Source organism: Mastomys coucha, unplaced genomic scaffold (assembly GCF_008632895.1).
Source record: "Mastomys coucha isolate ucsf_1 unplaced genomic scaffold, UCSF_Mcou_1 pScaffold6, whole genome shotgun sequence".
Taxonomy (NCBI): Eukaryota; Metazoa; Chordata; class Mammalia; order Rodentia; family Muridae; genus Mastomys; species Mastomys coucha.
The window spans coordinates 49,960,585-49,981,389 of NW_022196912.1; the positions used below are offsets into that span (position 1 = coordinate 49,960,585).

Consider the following 20,805-nt stretch of genomic DNA (forward strand, 5'->3'; position numbering starts at 1 on the left):
TACGTGTATGCCTTGATTTGCCAAGTCCCACCATTAAGGTCAAAGGCTTTTCAACCAGCTGAATAAATTGGCTTTCTTGAAGCATTCAATTCAGTTAGCAACCCCACTGCAGTTAGAGCCACTTCAAAAAAGATGCCAGATGGGAAAAGGACTTCATACTACATTTTGCTAGAATCATGACAGCAAGAGTAGAATAAACAGGGGCATGAGCTCATTAGCTAGTAAACGATTTGGGCCAAAGCAGGAAGATGGCACAGGGATTTATGCAATCCAGTCCAATCTGTCTCACTGATATTCATTGTATCATGGCTCTTATCCCAGCTTCCACCCTCATATTTCTGGCTTGCCCACAGTTCCCCAACTTCCTACCAAAAACAAATCCTATTATCAATGAATGAATAAATAATTTATTGGACATTTGTAAGATGATAATTCAAAATTTGATAGCTCTATTTTAATACAGATACATGTCAGAATTGACATAACTAATGGAAATAATAAAGAGAGTAACATTGTAAAGATATCCTCATTAAAAAACTCAAGTTTTAAGGACTTCAGTTACCGCATTAAGATTGCAGAAAATGGGCTGGGGAGATGGCTCAGTGGTTAAGAGCACTGACTGCTCTTCCAGAGGTCCTGAGTTCAATTCCCAGCAACCACATGGTGGCTCACAACCATCTGTAATGAGAACTGATGCCCTCTTCTGGTGTGTCTGAAGACAGCTACAGTGTACTTAGATATAATAATAAATAAATCTTTAAAAAAAAAAAAAAGATTGCAGAAAAGATACAGACGGGTATTGAACATATTTTATGCAGAGAAAATTTTACACTATTTACTTACATCGTTATAAGATCTTAGGTACTTTGTGGCTATTTAAATATGTTCGACTTTATTTCATATCAGTAAGATTTATAGTTTTCAACAGTGATTTCTACCATTGTTAAGTGAGCACAATATTAAACACCTTTAATTAATTATTTAAAACTTATATAGGGTATATGATATTATCTCCATTCTGAAAAATAAGACAACTGATGCTCAAAGAGTTTCCATAATTTACTAAGAATTTATAGACAGTTCATTGTTAAATGGTTTTTGAATCCATTTATTACTGCAAATGCTAAGTTAAGTTATATTCTTATTTTTCTGATCCTCTTAGCAGGGTTTTGAGGTGAATTTTTTGGAAAGTGATTATCCTCATGGATGCTGACAGAATCCTTTTCTTCCCCAATCTCCCGCTCTCCAGCCCACTAGACTCTTCCAAAGCCTCATTCAGTGGATCCTGAGACCCTTCACTGAGCTTGCTATCCGTCTTTATGGTGTATACATATGATAATTTCCTCCTTCCTTTGCATAGCACACACTCCCCCATGAAATCAGAGAATCATACTGCTTAGGCAGATAAGAATCATCTCAGAAACTTGTTCTAGCTAAAGATGAATACATCAAAAAAAAATATATATATATATAACCTACTGAAAATATACTAATTCCTGGATTTCTTAATATTCAAAATAAAGGAAAACAGTACAGTTGTTTCCCTTTATGCAAACAAAATGAAACAATTTAAACCTCAATGTATTTTGTGCTAGCTACTAGATATCTAGAATATGTTTACAAAAACAAACCAAACCAAAACAATTCTTAACAAAATACAACCATAGAGAGGCATCTCTGCTTCCCCACCAGCAGCAAGAGTCAGGGTTCTTTAGATATAAATGAGTCCAGAAAAGCAGAAAACACACACACACACACACACACACACACACGCGCGCGCGCACACACACACACTTTGACTACTCTTTTCTCTCCAATGACATTGGGAAAGTTAATAAAAAACAATGGAAAATAAAATGATACTTTGTCCCTGATATAAAATCATCTGCTCTTCAGAAATGTTTGAAATGGGTGTTCATTGAATACACTGCCAGAAAAGCCTCTAGTCCAAATCAGGCAGACATTATTTATAAAAATACAGAAATTCATCCTAATCTGTAAGCAATGTCAGATTCTGTATTTATTTTCCAAGTACTTACAAAAATATGAATACACATAGTCTGTTTTAGCATTACACATAGCATAGTATAGACTTATACTATTTTTCTTATCATGAAACATTCAAACTACTGACTGCTTAGGAATTATCTAAGCTTGTTTCTCCATGGCAACAAATATATATTAGACTAAGATAAGAAACCTTTTTGTGCCTATGGGAAATTACCATAAAAGTGAAATGAAACATCACAGCCTTAACATACATAGATCTTGCATCTACGACATACTTTACTATTTAACACATACGCTATAAAACACATCAATTATAAAAACTTAGAACCTCTACATTTTCCTTCTTATCTAAAATGGCTGTGAATAAATCATATATTCTTCCAGGTAATATCATCCTCTATAATTATTTATTACATAGAGACAAATGTCTAAATGCTTTTGATCACCAATCGTAGTTCCATAAATATGAGGACATTTGAAATAACCTTTTTGTTATAAGGGGAAAAAAAAACAAAACAAAGCTTAGAAAGAATTGTCTTCTTCCTAAGTAAACTTCTAGGTCACATTAGCTAGCCCTTCTATCAGTTGGGCGGAAAGGCCTTCCTCATGGGCCTGCTCCCATCCTGAACACAATGCTGTGCTCTTGGAAGTGGACGTGCAAGTGCACCTGCACCAGACTCTCCATACTGATATGCACATCAGAGAGAGAAGGGAGTAAAGAGACTTCACACAAGATTGCAGTCACACCTGCCTAACACACAGAGCACATCTGGATTAGGCCCCCTTCCCAGATGGAAGCTGAGTCGCACCACACTGGCTTTGTATTTACTTGGATGTAACAAGGTCCAAAGTAGCAATTAGATGATGGGGTGACACTGCTTGTTGAGGGCCCTGGAGCCTGTGTAGCTAGGGGATCTGAAGGGATGGAGGTATTTCTCCACTGAAGACCTTTCATCTCTGTAACCTGTAGAGTAGACCTATTGGTCAGGGACAGTGGGTGTCTCAGCATCTTGTGGCACTTTAAAACTTCCTTCTCGGTATCTGGAAGAAACAGCAATTTCCTCAAAGTATCCTGCAGCTGCACAGCTTGGAAGACTCGAAAGCAAGAATGTGTGGGCTGGTGGTGACCTCAGAGGCCACCCTTTGGTCAGGACTTCATACACTGAGAGGATTTGAAACAAAAACTTCTCATCTGTTGGAGCCACTGGGGAATTGGTATCCTTTATGGACTGGGTAGTGGAGTAAAGTCATATGCAAAGCCCAACCACTTACAGAAAACTGACTTCTTAGAGCCACCAAGTCAATCTGATAAATCATGTCAGATTATCTCTACAGTCAGACCCAAAGACTATCCAACTCAATGACTATCTATGCAGTTAGACTAGCCTATGACTCTTAAGAAGGAAATGAACAGCTAACCAATTACTTTGCTTGCCTCCCAAATTCTTAGATTGTCATTTGTCATCTTTTCTCCAGAACTTTGGGCTTCTATTGCTAGCCTAGTACTTATAAAACTACAAGAATACATATATTTTAAAAATGTAATATATTAAAATTCATGCAAAACTGTTTATTACTTAAAATTTCATTTTGAATGTACATGAAAGAAATAAGTATGGATGCCTTTATTTATGCGGAGTTGCAAACACTGCATGGTTAGACTCTAACCTTCAACACAGCCTATTTAATAGTGAGCTATAACCTACAATGAAACTTTGTAAGTATGTTTAGAAAACACAGGGAAAATTAGTATTCAATATTTTTCATACAGAAGTGACTGAAGAAATGCTACCATAAAGATATTTATTTTAATCAAATGGTTGTCAGTCCTCCATTTTCTAAATTCTACATTTTCATCTCAATATTTCTTTACATGACTTTGTTAGTAGTCTTTCCACCCTCTGTGGGTGCCCACTTAACTAAATCTAAGAGCAGGAGGCTGGTGCCATGACTTCCAATAAGATTTAATTATGAGTGCAGATATGAACAAGATTTAAACTATTAAGCCTTGCACTTCAAAAAAATCCTTTAGCATATTTTGCCTTTAAATCTTTTATCACCTGCAAAAATTAATTAAGTACAGATGCGGCAGGTTTGGCTTGGATGCCAGGGCTCATTTCCTGTCTATACTTTGTCAGACAACCTATTACACCTCCTGGTGAAGTGCAGGCAAACTGAACAGGGGGCTCATAAATCACCATTGGCTTTCCCTTGCCCTTTCCTGGGTTTGTCCTTTTCTGTATGGGGCAGATCTCCAGCTCATTATTCTTGAATACGTTTTTAGACAAGCTGCCAAGTGTCATCTGCATTTAAACAAACCATTTGTTAAACAAATCATAACTATTGTGTAAGAACGCATCATGCTAAAATGCAAGAGGAATCCAAGGCCTCTGACTTTTAATCTCTCAGGGTTCCTATAGGGAGTCATCCCAGACTGGCATCTGAGGCTAGAGATCTTTTCAAAAAGAATGACATGTTGACTTGTTTTAATAATACCGGTGCTTCACAACAAGGGAGGTATGTGATTGCTAACTAGGGGAAGTGGCCAATTGGTAACCAAAGCAACACCATTCCTTCCAGCACATCTGACTATTTAAAGTCTATATTCTGTAGGGAAAAGTAAATTCAGGTTCTGTTGGGCTATTTAACTGTGGAAGTATCAATTCATTTAAGGATCATAAAAGTTGCCCTGATCTGCGCCTTCTTCTCATTAAATTGCAGTTAACACCATGAAAGTGAAACGTGAATGTTTATGGTTTCAGAACTGCAATCCCCGGTTTAATGAGTTTCCACATTCAAAGGAAACACACCCTTCAGTTGTTTGCAAGTGCTAAAAGCAAGACAACCATACATAGAAACACACATCTATTCCCTTTTATCTAGAGTCACTGAAAATGCAGCCCTGGCCAGGCATACATACCAGATCTACAATCAATATCTTGCTTATATTTAGTTGGTCTCTCAAGTATTTGGCGGTAATTGCAACTGAATTAAAAAAGCAGAACCCCCTGTGGAATAGAGAAGAACAGAGAAATAAGAAGGCAAATCATCCAGGAAAACCATTATAAATAATGTTCAGAGCATTTTTTTAAAAAAAATGCTATATGATCTCTGAAGCCATAAATCTGCTTCTGGAAGTACCTCGCGAGAGTTTTCAGTCCATCTGCAAACAATTAGAGGCTTCAGAAACATGCATGGGGCAGGTGACTGCCAGGAACCATGGCACTTGAAGATGGCAGTGGGCCCTGGTACTTACATGGCTGCAGATTCTTCAGCATGATGGCCTGGGGGCCTCACAACAGCAAACCCATTCTGTAAGCACAAGATAGGTTTTCAATAGCAGGACAAGGATACTGCTTGTATCGCTACAGCCTGTACTGATAGCATCACAGACACACAAAGAAGTCTGATGTTTTTCAGACACACCCAGGCTTGTTTCCCTGGCCTTATCACCCTGTCACAGAATCAACTGAGACAAAATATAGGATCGTGCCACTCAGATCATGTCTCATAGAGGCCCATTCTGAGGCAGAGAAAGAACAGGCAGTTGGGAGTTGGACATGGCTGACAGACATTCACCTCAGCTGTTAAACTCATGCCATTCATTTGCAAGAGCAACTTCTTATTTTCTAACATCAACATCCTACAGAGAGAAGAAATTCACTTTTGGTACAGGTTTGGGTCAAAGTTCAGAAAGACCAGGAAAGATCCAAAGTGAAAATTCCTGACCTCGGTCCCCTCAATGGTTGTTTTCACTCCAGTGTCAGTGAAATGATAAATTTACACTTGCACACGCACATAGACACAAAAGAAACCCCGGAAAGGTGAAAAGGAGAACAATGGAAAGCCCATATTTCTTCCAGTCTATAAATTTAGCTTGGATGATATCCAAGTCTTGCGAGTTTATTGGTTTCCCTAAGTCAATTTCTAACCCAAGTTCTGGAATTTTATAAAGAATTCCAGAGCTGAAGAGCAGTCAGATATATCCATGATCAAGAAAGGCCTTAACCTCCAGGTTAGTGGGCATGCATCACAGAGAGCTGACGAGACTCCAGCACAAAGGCAGGGAGCTATAAATCCTTCAAGACTGCACACTCAGAAACGATGGGTTGTCTGATGTGAAAAAATAATCGTTTATCACATGGTTCACACTGCTTTTCACTTTAGTATGATTTGGGGAGCATTTTCAAAAAAAAAAAAACGCTTCCTTAACACACAATCCATAAATTTCTACAATAATTTTATTGTACCTCAAGAATTTTTCCTTCTAAATCTTTACCTGAAATCATAAAGGTATCAAAAAATCATTCTACATTGATCTTCTTGCATACAGTTAATCTTTGTTATAATAATTTATATCCAATGGGTGAATTTACTATATGTTTTGGTGAGTTTACATAATAATCACTTTAGAGACAAATTAGAAGTTGGTATAGTTTAAATGTATCTTCCTGTGAATTGGAAATGTCATCCTTAGGACAATTCTAGTATGACATGGGACCTTAAGGTGGTGGTTTGGTCATGGTGGTGGTTTAGGCCTCTCTGTCTTCATGTTCAAATTCATGCATTAGTCTAGGAGTGGGTTACATTTACTTCTTTTCATACACGGTCACCCTGTTCTTTCTCCCTGCCCACACCATTTCCCCACACAATCACTCATGCTGTTAGAACAAAATATCAATCATTTTTCAAAGTTCTGGAGACTTCCTGACTAAACTCTACCAGGACTTTCTTGTGGTCATGGCTTAGCGACTTCTTACCACAGTCTCCACACATCCTTTCTTCTGGGTCCTAACAGTAGATAACTCTGGTGTCCTTTTCATTCATTAGAGGGTACTTGCCCTATTGGGATAAGGTTCTTAGAACCTCATACAATCTTTATTACTGACTTACGTCCAGGGACTGGGAGCTAAATTTTCAATACACAATCTCTGAAGAAAGACATACATTCAGTCCTTTACACATTTTCAATCATGTTGTCCTGTTTCACTTCTTATGGACCTGGGCAAAATTACAAGTCTGATAAGATACAACTCACACCTGCTCGATCCCCGCATCTATCTAAGCACACATAAAAGCCAGATGTCTGCTTGTCCTTTAAAGTTACAATCTTCAACTCCAAGTACATTCCACAGGACGGCTGGAAACCACAGCACATTCCTTTATCAATGAACCAACTGTCCATGACTCTCATGAGTCAGTCTACCTTTTTTTTTTTTTTAGCTTTTCTTTTCTTCAAATTTTCAATAACCCCTTGCTAACTTTTTTAACTTCAGCTGAGAAGTTGTTCTGATTTTGTCTAGACAAAGAAAAGCAAGTAGAATAAAATTTTCACATACTCCAAGTGATAAACTGCTCACCCACTCTCAGTAGTCCTTGCTGCTGGCCTTTCTGTCCATTCTCCTCCCATACCTATCCAGGCACAGCTGACTGTAGCTCTCCTTCCACTTTGTGTATCAACCTTTTGCTACCTGAATAATTTTGATTAGAGTAATCATTAGCTTTCTCCTTTTTTGTTGTTGTTGTAGGTATTTTTTTCTTTATTTACAATATCTCCTTTCCCTTCCAAAAAAAAAAAAAGAAAGAAAAAATAAATAAAATCAAAAATCAAAAACTAAAACAAACCCCTGTTCCCCCTGCTCACCACCTCACCCCCTCCTGCTCATTGGCCCTGGCAAACCACCCTCAATGAGATCTGACACCCTCCTCTGGCACTTCTGAAAACAGCTACAGTGTACTTCTATATAATAATAAATAAAACTTTAAAGAAAAACCTTTCTCCTCTTAAAGAAACAAGACAGTAATTTTAAAAATATATACTTATTTATTTAAATTGCACCCCACCACCCCAACCTTATTCCTCTTTTCCTCCCAGTCCCACCCTTACAAATCTCTTCCCCTATTATCTCCCCTCTTGTCAGAGGAGGGGATGCCTGCCTTGGTCACCATCCCACTCTGGGACACCCAGTCACAGTAGGACTAGTTTTCCTCCCCAACTTGGTAAGGGGAAAGGGATGCAAAGACAGGCAACAGAGTCAAAGACAGCCTCTGCTCCAATTGTTAGGGGACCCACATGAAGACCAAGCTTCCCATCAGCTGTAAATGTGTAGGGAGCTTAGGTTCTGTCCCTGCATGAAAAGACAGAAATTTAGCAGCCAATATGATGTTAACAGGAGTTGAGAGTTTAAAGGGGAATTCATCATGAGGGTTCCTCCCTTTTAAAAGAGACTAAGTTTCTGTCTAGAAAGGCTTCCTGTAGCCTTTGGTTTATTTGTTCTCCCTTCCAGCATCTTGTAAGCAGAAGGCAGCTCAACTCAAAGATTACAACGCTTGGCTTGACTTGGGCTTCTAGGACCTCAGAGATAAGAGAAAGCCTAAGAGAAAGCCTATCTATATTTTTTGGGCTACTCAGCCTGTGGAATTTTGCTTTCGCCAAAGTAGAGGAAGACAGTTTTACGTTTCCAGTGGGCACTGTTTCTGAGTCATCTCCTTTTGTTCTGATGCACCATGTAAGGTGATAACTGGAATTAGTTGCTTTGTTTGGCTTCGACTATTGTGATGTGTATGCATAATCTCCACACAGACCACACTATCTACTTTCTGCTTGTCACCTTGTTCTCTAATCTGATATGATGTTTAATACATAGCAAGAGGCCAGCTGATAAATTTGCTGGGGAATAGTTCTGTGGTACAGGTTGTGCCTAGGCTACAACGGTTTGGATCTATCACTGAAAATGAATAAAAGATTAAAATACATTCAGAGTAGAGAGTAGATTGTTTTATCTTCTGTGCCTGTTGCTCCAATCTGGCCTTGGCTTCAAGGTCTTTACTCTCACAGAAGTTAGCATTACAGTATTTTGTAGGTCACCATTAGAACTACTATAGGAAGTCTCATATTACTTTGGAGGTCACCTTTTTGGGTAGATTTCTTCGGAAATGTAGAAAATATTTTTGTGCCATTTGATAAATAAAATCTTTGTGTTATGTTTTCAATGTGAAATATATCTCACAGGTACTTGTGTGCAATACTTGGGCCCAAAATAGAGCCACCAGCTCTAATTGGGTCTGCAGCAGCAACAAAGGCTTAGCTGGAAAAGTAGGCCACTTGAAAGGCATCTGATCCCTGACTCTTTCCTCTGTCTTCTTTATTCCTAGATGCCCTGAGTGCAGGGACTTTCCCGAGCCCAGCCTTTCTATCATGACACTCTTCTTTACTATGGTCTATGTGGTGATTTGAATAGGCTTGTCCCAGGGAGTGGCACTATTAGTAGATATGGTCTTATTTGAGTAGGTGTGGCTTTGTTAGAAGAACTGTGCCACTGTTGGGGTGGGCAATGAGACCCTCCTCCTAACCATGTGGGAGCCAGTCTTAGCTTAGAACTCTTAGCTCCTCCTCCATCATGTCTGCCATGCTCCTACCTTGATGATAATGGACTGAACCTCTGAACCTGTACACTAATACATGTTATCCTCCTAAGAGTTGCCTTGGTCAAGGTGTCTATTCACAACAGTAAGACTCTAACTAAGACAGTTTAGAACATGGAGACAGAGCCATAACTATATGACAAATAAAACATTTAATTTAAAGCAAATTGTTCTTCTTGGGACATGTCAAAATGACAAAAAGATGATGAACACATTTTGGTTTGGTTAACTATTCTGAGAGTGACTTCAAATGAGAATATTAATATTACAGATATATCTAGATATTCTGAACTTCTTGACAAGTAATTCATTTACTATTTATCTATCTACTTTCATATCTGGCACCAAAGATTTGTTTTATATCATACTATAAAACAGGATTTTCCTTAATTCTAAACATATATCAGTTCAATTTATATTTTCCAATTTAGTCTTTTAATGCTGCATTTAAAAAAAACAGTAATATATTTATCATAAAGAATAGATATAAAAGCAAGTATGGCCATATTGGCCATACTGTCATCTCAAATTTTTTGAGAGGCTGGGTTAAGATGTGGTTAGCCTAAGCTATGTAGTAAAATTCTGTCTATGCACAAAGAATGAAGAATAAAAGAAACAGAGAGAAAGATATAGAGGTGAGGGAGGGAGATAAAAGAGGAAGACAGGGAGGGAACTAGGGAAAAAAGGAAGGAAGGAAGGAAGGGAGGAAGGAAGGAAGAAGGAAGGACAAGTATAGTATACATCAAAAGGTGCAGTGATTTGTTCTTTTGTACTATCATGGATATGGTAAGAGATAATGATTTTGCTGGTTGGTGGTGGGTGGCATACACCTTTAGTCTCAGCACTAAGGAGAGAAAGGCAGGTGGGTCTCTATGAGTTTAAGGGCAGCCTACTTTATTGAGATAGTTCTATGACAGCCAACACTACACAAAGAAACCCTGTCTTTAAAATGCGAGAGAGGGAGAGAGATGGAGAGAGGGGGAGAGGGAGGAAGAGAGAGAGAATTCAACACTTGGAGCACATACAGTGTTTCCGGTTGATTCTTTCTGGTATTTAGATGGCCATAATGAAAATTAGCAATGTTTACTCCATATAATTTTTATTTATTTTCTTTTTTTATGCCATGGAACTTCTCTTTAATTTACATTTCTACTCAGACTTGTGAAGACCAAGTCATTAATCTGAGCAAATGCACACATACTGCTAGGTGCTGTGGGCTGATGCCAGCATTGCAGTGCTAACCTTGTCAGTTGAGTAATTCAACTTTTCTCTTTTTCAGCTTTAAATTCTCTGTAGTTTTGAATGTGACTAAGAAAAGAGCTGTTACAGTAGTTTATCCCCATTAACAATAATCATTTACATTTTAAGCGAGAGTATGATCATGCACTTGCTTTGCTTTTGGCGTTTCAATTAATATAAAGGAGATTTTTCAGTTAAAGCAAAGAAATAATGTGGGTTTTGGTGTCATTGTGTAGAAGAATAAAATTATCTGTCCTATATAGCCACATGACATTTATAAAATTGCCTATATATAAAGATGAATTTAAGGAAAAGAATTCTAATCATTTTAAACTAGCCTATTTTTACAATTGATAAAAATCTACATTTTTTTCTGGACATATTTATCAAAATGTCAAATTTATTTTTGTCTTCTTCACATACAGAGTGAAATTTTCTCTAGGCAAATAAAGGGAAGGCAGTAAAAAAATATATACTAAAACTACTTTCAACATTCATTTCTTACTTCACATAAGCTAAGTCCATTGCTATAGCAACTGTGGTGGTTTGAATAGGCATGGCCCCACAGACTCATGTGTTGCAATGCATGGCCCATAAGGCAGGGCACTATCAGGAGGTGTGGCCTTGTTGGAGTAGGTGTGGCTTTGTTGGAGGAAGTGTGTCACTGTGGAGGCATGCTTTGAGGTCTCTTATACTCAAGCTAGGTCTAGTGTGCATAAAGTAATTCCTGTTGCCTGCAGATCAAGATGTTGAAATCTCAGCTCCTTCTACAACACCATGTTTGCCTGTATGCTGCCATGCTTCTCACCAAGTCACTAGTGAACTAAATTTTTGAAGCTGTAAGTCAGCCCCAATTAAATGTTTTCCTATATAAGACTTGCCATGGTCATAGTGTCTCTTTACAGCAAGAGAAACCCCAACTAAGACAATAAGAGTAGGCACTAAAAATTCAGAATATGCAAATTACCTGACTATTTTATTTGTATTCTTTATAACCATTGTCTCATAAGTGGTAAAAATGTTCACTTATATTTGTGTGACACCACTGTGGCCAAGTAGGTAGTCAAGGAATGGCAAAATGCTACTTATAATTCCAATGCGTGTTGAATATCATAGGGTTCAAATTCATGAAAATAAGAGTCCAGCAATCACTGATAAGATGACACAGGAAGGACACACTATGTGTTTCATTCAGCTAGTGCAGAGCCTCCAACAGAAAAATATGTATTATTTATGCACATGTTAAGAAAAAATTAAACTAATGCCCCCATAACACCTCCATGTCTTATTGATCACTCTTTTCTTTTCTTTTTTCTAGATAATTAAAATTATGATGGCTGCACATATTTTTTATAAACCCTTGATCAAATTGTAGATTCATGATTGATTATTTTAGACAGAGCTATATTTTGAGGACAGAGCACAATGCTTTCTGCATAGCATTAAACATAAAATATCCAAATATTGACTGAGCATTTCATACCAGCTGATTCAGATATGGTTTTCAGAAGTTCTTTTTCAGCACATTGCTAACTGAGAACTTGGTCTTTACCTCCTGATCTTACATAGTATTACTGAAGTATTTCTAGATGTACTAAAATATCAGTGCTCAGTGAAAGAGTGTGTCCAGACTAAGCACAGCTTAGAAAATTTGCAGAATGTATTTCTAAGTATCATGCATGTGATGGTTGAATTATTACCTCCAATGCATTGGCTGAATTGGAGATTGATATGCCATGCTTGATGTGGCTGTAATAGATCACTGGAAGCCACAAGCCCAGCTAAACCAAAGAGATTATACTGAAACAAATGACTTTGTAATTCACTCTTTAACTTTGTTGTCCTTATGGGTTGTGGGCTTCATTTTTTTTTTTTTTTTTTTTTTTTTTTTTTTTTTTTTTTTTTTTTTTTTTTTTTTTTTTTACAAAAGAGCTTGTTTTGAATATTTAAACCCATGATGATACTCAGTGATAACTATACTCATCCAATAGGTCTATGAATGAACCATGTGATTATGATATTTTTGGGAACTGTCTTAAAGCAGTCAGGCCTGAAATATATAATACTACGCCAAAGTGGTTCGTGTTTTCTTGATCATAAGTAACATTTTAAGAATATCAACTAACTTATTTTGTATACCAATCTTTTATCTGGTAAAAAGGAGGAAAAGACAGGGAGAGAAAAAGAGAGAGAAATACACACACACACACACACACACACAGAGAGAGAGAGAGAGAGAGAGAGAGAGAGAGAGAGAGAAAGAGAGAGATAGTCCCTTTATTTGAGTAAAGTTGAATAAAGCCCAAAATATGAATCATTATTCTTGTGGAAAGTCACTTGAATTTCTTTAATCTGTGTTTCCATCCAAAATAGCACTTGTACTACTGAGATAGTGGCAAGAGACTACATTCAGTAACTCATATGATACTAAAGAGAGTAATATGGAATTTTACTCTTTTACTTAACCTGAAAATCCTTCATTGGAAATTTAAATGAAGTCATTGTTGCTACAATTGCATGTAAGGTTTTGGCCAAGATCATACACAATTATTGAAGGAAACACTACTTGCCTCTTGTCGATCTCTAATACTTTATTTGGGGTGTTACCTGATTAGGAACCTACTCCAGGATAGAGAAATAATACATCCCTCTTCTGTCGTGTCTTACTTCTTCCCACATTCATATTTACTTTGTAAAAGTAGACAGCAATTGAATCAGGTTCTGTTTTTCAGGAGTAACTCAGGCATAGCCAGGTGGCTGATGAATTGCTAAGTAACCTACAATCTCAAGTTGACATTTATGAATATGATACTGCTCATCATTTACCTAACACACTTACATTGCTCTCCATAAAAATCCTTGTTCAATACTACAGACCCTGGACTCATCCTGAGCTCTTTGTTTTTATTTATGTTAATTTCTGCTATGAGATATGGCTTCATGTTGATTATATTGTAGCAGCAATTTGATTTCTAGTTTTTATTTCTAAAAGTTAAACTCCACCCAGACTAATAAAATAATTTATATTTTTAAAGTTCATAAATATTTAGCTTTCCCTAACATGCACATCTTTATGAAAAAAAAAAAGAGAGAGAAACCTAATGCTTAATAGGAATGTCCTCACACAATCCAAGCCATTTATAAATTTTACATCCAAATTCGTAAAGTATAGTCAACTTTCTGGATTGTCTTTTACTGTACTTTAACAGAGTGCCCAATATTTTGGTTATATATTGGTACAGCACTTAATACTAGCTAACTTAGCCTTCAAAAGACTTTCAAAATGAGACACATTGAGTTTAGAATCAATGTGACGAATGCACAACCTTTGAAGAAAGAAAAAGTTCACAAAGACTGTCTTAAGCATACCAGAATCTGGAACGTTAAAGGAGGTGGGGCGAGTTGCCAAGAAAACAATGAGGGACATATGGGAATCACATTTTGTTTCATTGAGTAAGCTCAAGGGAGCCAGGAAAATAGGAGCCCAACATTAGCAGTTTAACTGAGTGGTGCACCATAAAGCATATGCCCAGATGGCAGCCCTTCTCTCTGAGGCATCCTGAAGGAAGGACCATGATGACAGCATTGGAAGACAGGGTTAAGGCAGCCTGGCATCTGTGGTCTGTAATGCCCACAGCCTTGAGCCTGGCAACACTGAGGCCTCACAAGGATGAAACGTACTCATGAAAACCAGACTTCTGGTAAGGAGACAAGGCATCTGATGATGCTCATGTTACATGTAATTTAAGTTGAGCTTTTACTAAAATAATAACAATGGATCCACTATGAAGAAGGTCTTAGGAGGGAGGAAGTCATCAGGGTGCGGATCTTGGTAAGGCAATAATAACCTACCGAAAGCAATTTGTTTAGTTTATCAATCAGTGGTTGAATTTGACTCATAGCCCAGCAGTTCAATTGCTGGATATATTTTTTTTTAAAACATAACTGGTTCTTGGACCACATTAACCAAAAACTATCAGGTATTTTTCATCATGTAAATAGAGCTGTATTATGAAAAAATTCAGGGGAAAAAAAAGGAATTAGGGCAAAATAATTTTGTTGGTTTCTTTTTCAGAACTTTATAAAGAAGGATGAGCACATCCTTCTAGGAAAGCAACGAAACATAAGAATAGAGATGACCAAGCCCTGATAAAAGATCATGCTGGGTAAATCAGGATAATGGTCAAAAATGGCACAGAATCGGATTTCTGTTACCATCTTATTCAGCCGACAGCCTTACTGTTGTTTTTGGTATCATTTAGTTTATACAAACATTTTTGGTGAGTTTAATGAAATTTCAATATTGTTATATCTGGTACCAAAATTAGTGGATGGTTTTCATTTTGACCATGATTGCATGATTGCATCTTGCATTGAGTTCTCATTGTGTGTGACCACACCCTATAGGAAAAATAGCTACCAAGAAGTAAGTTTGAGCAATCAGTTAGTGTTAGGCAATAAAATAAAAGTATTAGCCATAGATTTTAAATCTTAGAGCATTAATATGTAATAGTGATTATTCTTAAAGAATACCAAATGAATTTTCATTTTACATGGAGTTTTTATGGATGTATGTTTGAATATGTGCATGTATGTGAAATTTACCATTATATAAAATTCCAAAGGCTGTAAAACACTTACATTCTCTGAGTATGTATGGTATGTACTATTCAGATATTGGTATAAAAAGCAATTCCTTTTGCAGAAACTAAAAACAAAACTGCAACAAACACTTGCAATATATATATATATATATATATATATATATATATATATATATATATATCATTAGGGATCAAATTGAGTACTATGAAATATAAAATAAATATCTTGGAGCATACATTTATGATATTACTTGTTCCGTATTTTAAGTATTGAAAAAAATATAACAAAGCACTAGAAAACCTTGAATATAAATGCTAAATTCAATAGTAGAATTTGTGTTGAAATTCATTCTCATCTGAGATAATTTTCAAGTCTCAGGAAGGCTTTTACTAACAGTGTAAAGTACATTTTAATGAGAAAACTTCTGCCTAAATGAGGATAATTTGGCCATCGATTGTCTTCACGAATATACAAGCAAACAGTGAACACTGCAACCTAAAAACTGAAATATTAGCTATCAGAAAGGCAGACGGGTAGGAAGGAAATCTGGAAGGAAGCAGAGTGCACAGCTAGATAATAATTGGGAGCAAGGAGTCTGAGTGACAGGCAGACTGGCCACTAAAGTCTCCAAGATCTGGTCAACATTTGCCGCTTTGTCATTTCTCAGAGGTGTAAACCAGCCTACAGTGGCTTACTGAACAACTGTGGAGCAAGTTAGAGCACCTTCCACAGGTAGACAGCAGAGGGTCCTGAGGATGCTTCTGCTCAGAAGATTATTGTTGTAAATGGGGGCTGCTTTGATTCTCAGGTGTTTTGATACACATTCGGAAGTAGCCATGCAGACACCCTCTTAGGAATATACTTGTTTATTCTTTCGTTTGAGCTGAGGAATCAAAGAGAGAGAAAATTAAATATATTTTCATCCTAATCATTAATATAGGTCTTTTGTGAGTCTGACATGAAGAATTTTCAAATGGAAAGAATTTCAGCATCCTCATAAGTATGGATTTGTTTTAAAATCCCATGCCTGGTTGGAAGAAAGAGAGATGGGCAAGATTTTCAAACTCCAGAAGATAACAACAAATAACTGAATAAATAAATAAATGGCTAAAAACATCATTTATGATCTTGGGACACAAAAATTGTCAAAACTAGACTTGAAACGAACAGCCTTTCTAGCTTTTGTTAGTTTCTCAAAAGACTATGCCTAGCATATAATCAAATATCACAAGATATGCAAAGAAGCAAACAGTATCAAAAGCCAGATGCATCGTCAGCTGCAAACAACGTACAGACCAATTTCAAATACTTGTAAATCTTAACACACAATGTTCGAGAAGATAGGTATGGTGAAGTGAAGAAAAATTATAAAAGAGAGGGACCCATAAGGAATCTTCACAGTAAGTAGTATGATGTGAAATGGAAAAAAAAATTCCAAAGGATGCGGAGCAGACAGGAAAGACATGAGAGAAGCCAGCAATACTGAACTTAAAGACCTGTTTATGGAACTATCCAGAAAATCAGAGAGGAAAGCAAGGCTGAAGACAATAAACAGAGCTTCAGTGTCTAATGGAAGAGTGTGAAATGGTCAGATGACACGCCCAGGAGTCTCAGATACAAAATGTAGCAGAAAGGGCTCAAAGACGTATTAGATAAGATTTTCCAGTTTTTATCAAAAACAGCAAACCACTGACAAGAAACTCAGCAACTGTCTAGCAGAAGAAATACCAAGGAAATCATTCCCGATCTAAAAATCTCTGGACTGCGAAGATGAACAATTTTAATGATAGATGCCAATAAAGTATTATTTTAAAAGACCAATAATAAAAATGACAATGACAGATCTGATTTCTCAAAATGGAAAAAAGATGATAACTGTGAAAGTGCATTTAAAGTGTGAAATAACTGTCAACATAAAATTCTAAGGGCTAGTATTCAAAGGGAAAAAACCCCTCAATTTCTTATAAATAAAGGATGACATTGGTGTCAATAGACCTGCAATGAAAATAATGTGGGAGGAACTAGTGCAGATTGATCAGAAATAGTCCAGATGTGCACATATGTGTGTGCCCTAGTGGACACAGAACACTGGGGTGATTATTTATTTAGGCTAATATCAATGGTTATTTTTATTTAAATGTTTATACATATCCCCCCTCTCTCTCCGCTTCTCTGGTCCTACTCTCTTCTCTCTGTTCTCTTCTTTCTCTTTCTCCCTATCCCAACCTCTCCACTTTATAATCCATCATAAAAATGTTAAACATTTTAAAAATCATTAGGTGTTTAAGGAGTATTGATGATAACTTAATGTGTGTATCTAAAATTGCTGTAAAACTAAAATATATAATATAATAATATGATATATCAAGAGGTAAAGAGAATTACACCATTACATAATTCTAAAAAATATGAAAGGTTGAAGCTGCACACAATAGTGTTTTGACCCTAGAAGAATTAGACTACATGTGAACTTAAAAAGATAGTTTGGAAGGGAATAGCACAACTAGAAAGACACTGAATAACAGAATTTTAGTCACTTTGTATCTAAGATGTCTGGAAGGAAATAAGACAGTATTTTTAATGCATTAAAATCTATAAAATGTAGCTGAAGAAGTGCTAACATATGTCCCTAAAAAGTCTTTATTGAGGAAAAAAACCCTGAAATCTACAAACAGCAACTTTTTCAATTGCTGAAAAACAATCACATGGAACTTAATGTAAGCAGAAAAAATATTGAAGATAAAACCAATACAATAGAAAAGATAAATAAAAAAACCAACAAAGCAGAAGTTGTTGCATAGAGACAACACACAATATCACAATTGGGAACAAGAACACTAACATTCAGTCTCTAGTGAAAATTTTAATATCTTTCAATTTTTTTTTACTCTCATAAAGCACACATAAGTGTAATGTATGTATGACAAAAGCCTTTTTCAAGGCAACTCCTTATATAGAATATTCACATGTCGTCAAAATATTGTTGGAATTATATCTTGGTAATGATTTTATTCATGAGAGAACAACATAGAAATTAATAAATAAAGTGGGTAATGTTCTTTCAGTAAAGTACAACTATATGTAACTACATTGGCACATCACTATAACAGCATGCTAGGTAAGATAAGTCACAATGAAATTATTAGAAGTGATTATACATATATATATATATATATACATATACACATACACATATACACACATGCACATACATATACACATATATATGTGTGTGTGTGTGTATATATGTATATACACACACACATACACATAATTATTGTAGTTGCCACATAAGTGAAGTTCTACACCGGAAAAGAAAACAGGTTATGATGAGAAAAAATCATATTCCCATGTATATTGATTTTGAGTGAATTCAGGGGGAGATGTTTAGACATTTTACAACTTGTGGTGTAGGTAGGTAAGTCATTTTAAAAGACATATTGTCTCAGTTGGATTTCTGTTGTGACAAAACACTGACCAAAAGCAACTTGGGGAGGAAAGGGTTAACTTGAGTTACATTTCCAGTCATATTTCTCATTAAGGGATATCAGGGCAGGAAATCAAGGTGGAAAGCTGTAGAAGGAAACTGAAGCAGGACCATGGAGCAACTTTACCAACTATTTTACTCCCAGGGCTAGCACAACCCACAGAGGACTGGGTTCTTCCATATCAATCATCAATTAAGAAATGTTGCACAGACACGGTCAGAGGCAAATTTAATGAAAGTAATTTTTTTAATTGAGTCTCCCCCTTCCGAGGTGAGTCTAGCTTGTGTAAAGTTGCCAAAAACAAACCATCACACATACCCTATGGAGTTCTCCTCAATATGCATTATACTCTGACTAAAAAAAAAAAAAAAAAAAGCTATCTATTTCCAAAAATATTAATGAATTACTAAACTGCTCCTCTCTAAAGGAATCTACCTCGAATTGGGCGTGAGTGGCTATAGTTAAACATTTTGGTCACTCTTACGGAGAAGTGAAACTGATATTGACATGGAAGTTTTATTCCTACTTGCTAACGTCCATAAGTCTACACATTTCTATGCATGTTGCTGGGTAGGAGAAATAATCACTGTTCTTAACTAGTTGTGAACCTTGTGAGCTTTAACAACCCTGGCCTGACGAGGTATGTCCACTGGTGTAATGCTGCTATGAATGTTATTGCTATAACCACATACTTTCTGATTGCATTGAAAGCCTGCTCCATAAGATAGAACTCTTGCCTGATACCATAGGCCAAAATCTGTAGAATAGGACATAGACTCTAAGGGAGACCCTAATACTTTTATTCTTCTAAATTGGTATAGCATTATTTTGCTTCTAAAGTACTTATTTTTATATCTGTACATTAATTCTCTAACTGTCACCACAGAGGCTTCTCTTTGTAATAAATGGTGACTAACAGGGAGGGCCAAGGTCAAGTGCAGGAACTAGAGACTGTAGTACTCAGCTCTAAAGGGGACATCTACATCATCCCTGCCCCTCCTCCCCAAAAGCTTAGGGATAATCATGAGGGGGTGGGAAGGTTTTAAAATCCAGACGTAGTGAACATGTGTGGTAAAACAGCCTTCGTTAGACATGAATTCTGAGTAGCTATGGTTGCATGCACAAGACCTACATATCATCAAACCAGACAGAATCTCAGTATGGATGTAGGAGGAGCTCATGAAGTTGCACACAAATCTGAAAATCTATTGGCAACTTCGTGATGAGAAAATGGCAGTTTTTCCGAGCATGTGGTCCCTGTGGGGCTACCCCATGCCCGTATAGGTAGTCAATGTCCTGGTCTGTGATTTGTCATAATTTTGAAAAATAAAAGTTTTATTTTGATTAATGTATAAGTCATCAATTTCAAATATCAGAGTTATAACTAGTGAATATTTTCCAACTCAAATAAAAGGTTTTATCTTGTGTTTTCAAAAGATAAAGCAGAGAGACATCAAAGATAAGAAATTACTAGAACATCATAATTGAAGAAACTCCTAAAATCTATTGGGAAGAAAAGAAAAAATCCCAGAATAAAGGATTCAAATATGAAGAAAAATGGTGAACAAGAAAAATAATAAACATTTGGACAGATCACATAGTCACAAATTAATTGAACTTCTGAACTAAAACATAAATATTATTGGAAATATATCCAGTCATGCAGTATTCTTTGCCTGTCTACTTGTTGTTGTTGTTGTTATTGTTGTTGTTGCAAGGCAGACTTTTGGGAGCTTGCTTGGAAGTTCTAACAGGGGAGTGCAGCTACTTGACCAAAGATGGTCCTCCTCTGTTCAGTGAAGGTCATGAAGCTTCAGAAGGGACGGGTGGTAGGGGGCGATGGACAAGGGAGACGGATGGGACACAGGCACATGGAGAGGTGAGAGAAGAACAGAACACTGGACTAGGTAACCCTGGTGCTGGGGATCAGTGGAAGACATGGGTTGCAGCCAGCTCTTTTCTAAAGGGGAAGGGAAGAGCAGATCTAGGAGAGAGGGAAGGAGGGGCATTGGGAAGAGTGGAGGAAAAAAAGGCTGTA

The 20,805-nt window shown here is 36.7% G+C and overlaps 1 protein-coding gene across 21 annotated transcripts in view; it reads right to left on the bottom strand.

Annotated features, from left to right (window-relative positions):
- The window catches only part of Hdac9 (histone deacetylase 9), an 832,819-nt gene that overhangs the window by 154,999 nt on the left and 657,015 nt on the right, over window positions 1–20,805 (bottom strand). For all 21 annotated transcript variants that reach the window (XM_031355577.1, XM_031355573.1, XM_031355564.1 and 18 more), the window contains 2 exons: window positions 5,267–5,322; window positions 4,931–5,018 (listed from right to left, as the gene is read on the bottom strand). In XM_031355577.1, coding sequence (XP_031211437.1) covers window positions 4,931–5,018; window positions 5,267–5,322 — 144 coding nt within the window. The remainder of the gene's footprint in view (window positions 1–4,930; window positions 5,019–5,266; window positions 5,323–20,805) is intronic.